Raw genomic sequence first — 2,193 nt, 5'->3', positions numbered from 1 at the left:
GAACGTGAAAAAGGACTTCCTGTTTTCAGAAAGTTATTATACCAATATTTTCCATATTTACGGAATCAAATGACTTATGAATTTATCAATTTTTGCCAACTAATAAATAGAAACAAATAAAAGTAATCTTATTTTCGCAATTCCCATGTTTTAGTAGAACCAAAGTTAGTTTTCATCAAATTTTATATAGAATTGAAGTTTTAAATACATACGAACATTTAAAAAATAATTGAGTATAATTTTTCTTTGTTTTTCTTATTATTTATTCTTTTTATTCGTATTTGTAAAGTTTGATTCTCGAGTACTAAAAATCAATGAATAATCGATAAAAGCTTTTGCTACACAGATTGATTAAAATGGTTCTATGTCACGGCTATCTTCGGTCATTCTGCAATCAAACATTTTATCAGTTGGTTCATTCATTACAGACATTAAGTTTTGACTAAATCAATACTTCCAGTAATAAGATATTAATCATGATTAATTTGAAGTCAAGTGGAGTTTCGATCTTGAAACTGTAAAAGTATTACCATGTACGTTGTTATAGAGCCTATAATCTGCAAATAATTATTTTTTTGACATTGTGACATTTAAAAAAATTCATGCAGAGAAAAGTTAATTGACTTACGGACATCATTAAATTTCCATCAATAGAAAATAAACCAGCTGCCGAAAATTGAATATTTTCATGTAACAGGTAACTTGAAAATTGATTCATCTGCAGAGTTAGGAGATGACAAATGTAAATCAATAAAACTATTTGTTTTTTAAAAATCTGTAGGAAGAAAACATACTTCACCTTCGATGTTATTCGATCACATCGATCATCCATTTCTATCCACTTATTAATAATTTTTCCTGTGCGTTTGCTCTACATAAAAATAAAACTCAGATACAATAATGTTTCTACAGTGAAGTATAAAATCAGTAATTTATAAAGTTAACCTCTTCAACAAGAATAGAAGCCGATCTTGTAAGGATGAACAAAACCGTCGATCCATGAATCAGTTGGGCAAAACAATTGAAGAGAAATGTTGTGCTTAATCCAGTCTTATTAAAGAAAAACGACTTGACTACATAATACGCGCAAAGAATGAGGGTCGAGAAGACGTAAAAAATACAGAGAAGTGCTGGTAATGAGTAGAATCTGTCGAGTTCCTTGCATATTGCACTCAGGCTCATGTGTAAATTTCTCTGATGTACGAATCTCCTGATTACTAACTGATCTTTAAGGCTGACAAATTGAATTTTCGGTGTGGCTTTAAGATTAGCGAAATTGTTATTGACAATGACAAATAATTGGCTAAGGAAACTAAGAAAGAAGCTGTATTGGAGCATAACGCTGCTAACAGTTACAATGCAAAAATAGGTAGCTATGAAGTATAGTATAGCTTGATATGAGTTGATCGGTACTGTCAAAAGTAGAGATATCCAACTAAATAATACTAGCAAGCATGTTTGTTTTATAGCTGTCGTCGATAAATATTTTTGATGAAACGTCGACAACTCGTAAAGTGCCTTTAACTTGTTAGCGATTTCGACACATTTTTGGCGGTGAACGCAATACATACCAATAAGAATAAGGCTCGTCAAAGCGCCGATTGTTGAATGGATGCCATCGATTATACGATCGAATTTCACCGCTGAATTATCTCTGAGTGTAAGTTTCACGGCATAGCAATTCATTGCAAATACGTAGCTCATAAAAATAATATTGTAGACTAAACTTTGTGTCGAGGTGCAGAAGCACTTTTTTGGAATGTAGGTCATAGGTACAAGGCCAACACCCTTGAATGAGTAATAGAGAAATTTAACAATGGTCGAGTCTGTCATCTTCTAAGTTGCTTGAAACGGCTATTCGTCCTGCGACAACAAGGTACATACTACTTGCACTGGGCAATTAGCGGTGTCGCGTAAAATGCAGTCAAGCGAAAAGTACAAGGTTATATTGACCTTTTTATTTTACGTAGTTTAATGAATTAAGAGATAATTACGAGATAACGTACTTGAAAATTACTTCAGCAAAAAGAAAAATTAGATGACTTGAAAAAATTGTCACTTTTTTATCAGAAAGACATATATATTGTCATGAACAGTATTTTACTGCAACAAACAATGTTGTACTAAATTCTATAGTATAATGCCCATGGAAGAGAAGTTATATAACTTAATAACTTCTTGTTAATGTTTATT

At 31.7% G+C, this 2,193-nt stretch overlaps 1 protein-coding gene across 1 annotated transcript; it reads right to left on the bottom strand.

The window, feature by feature from the left end:
* Positions 1 to 491: 491 nt before the first annotated feature.
* LOC131669880 (putative gustatory receptor 28a) lies at positions 492 to 1,833 on the bottom strand. The gene is made up of 3 exons (XM_058945072.1): positions 946 to 1,833; positions 629 to 718; positions 492 to 557 (listed from the first exon to the last, which is right to left on the bottom strand). The coding sequence occupies exons 1-3, from the start codon at positions 1,831 to 1,833 to the stop codon at positions 492 to 494; spliced, it is 1,044 nt and encodes a 347-aa protein (XP_058801055.1).
* Between the last annotated feature and the right edge of the window lie 360 nt (positions 1,834 to 2,193).

The sequence above is a fragment of the Phymastichus coffea genome, unplaced genomic scaffold (genome assembly GCF_024137745.1).
Source record: "Phymastichus coffea isolate CEN01 unplaced genomic scaffold, Cenicafe_Pcof_1.1 PCOF00098, whole genome shotgun sequence".
NCBI lineage: Eukaryota > Metazoa > Arthropoda > Insecta > Hymenoptera > Eulophidae > Phymastichus > Phymastichus coffea.
The sequence above is the reverse complement of the archived record's forward strand: the minus strand, read 5'-3'. Positions and strand labels throughout refer to the sequence as shown.

Excerpts from the sequence above, each read along its gene's own strand:
- LOC131669880 (XM_058945072.1), bottom strand. The coding sequence starts at position 1,833 with ATGACAGACTCGACCATTGTTAAATTTCTCTATTACTCATTCAAGGGT. Across the intron at positions 719-945 it reads CTTCTATTCTTGTTGAAGAG|ATGAATCAATTTTCAAGTTA; the intron begins GTTAACTTTATA and ends CTAACTCTGCAG. Across the intron at positions 558-628 it reads ATGGAAATTTAATGATGTCC|ATTATAGGCTCTATAACAAC; the intron begins GTAAGTCAATTA and ends AATTATTTGCAG.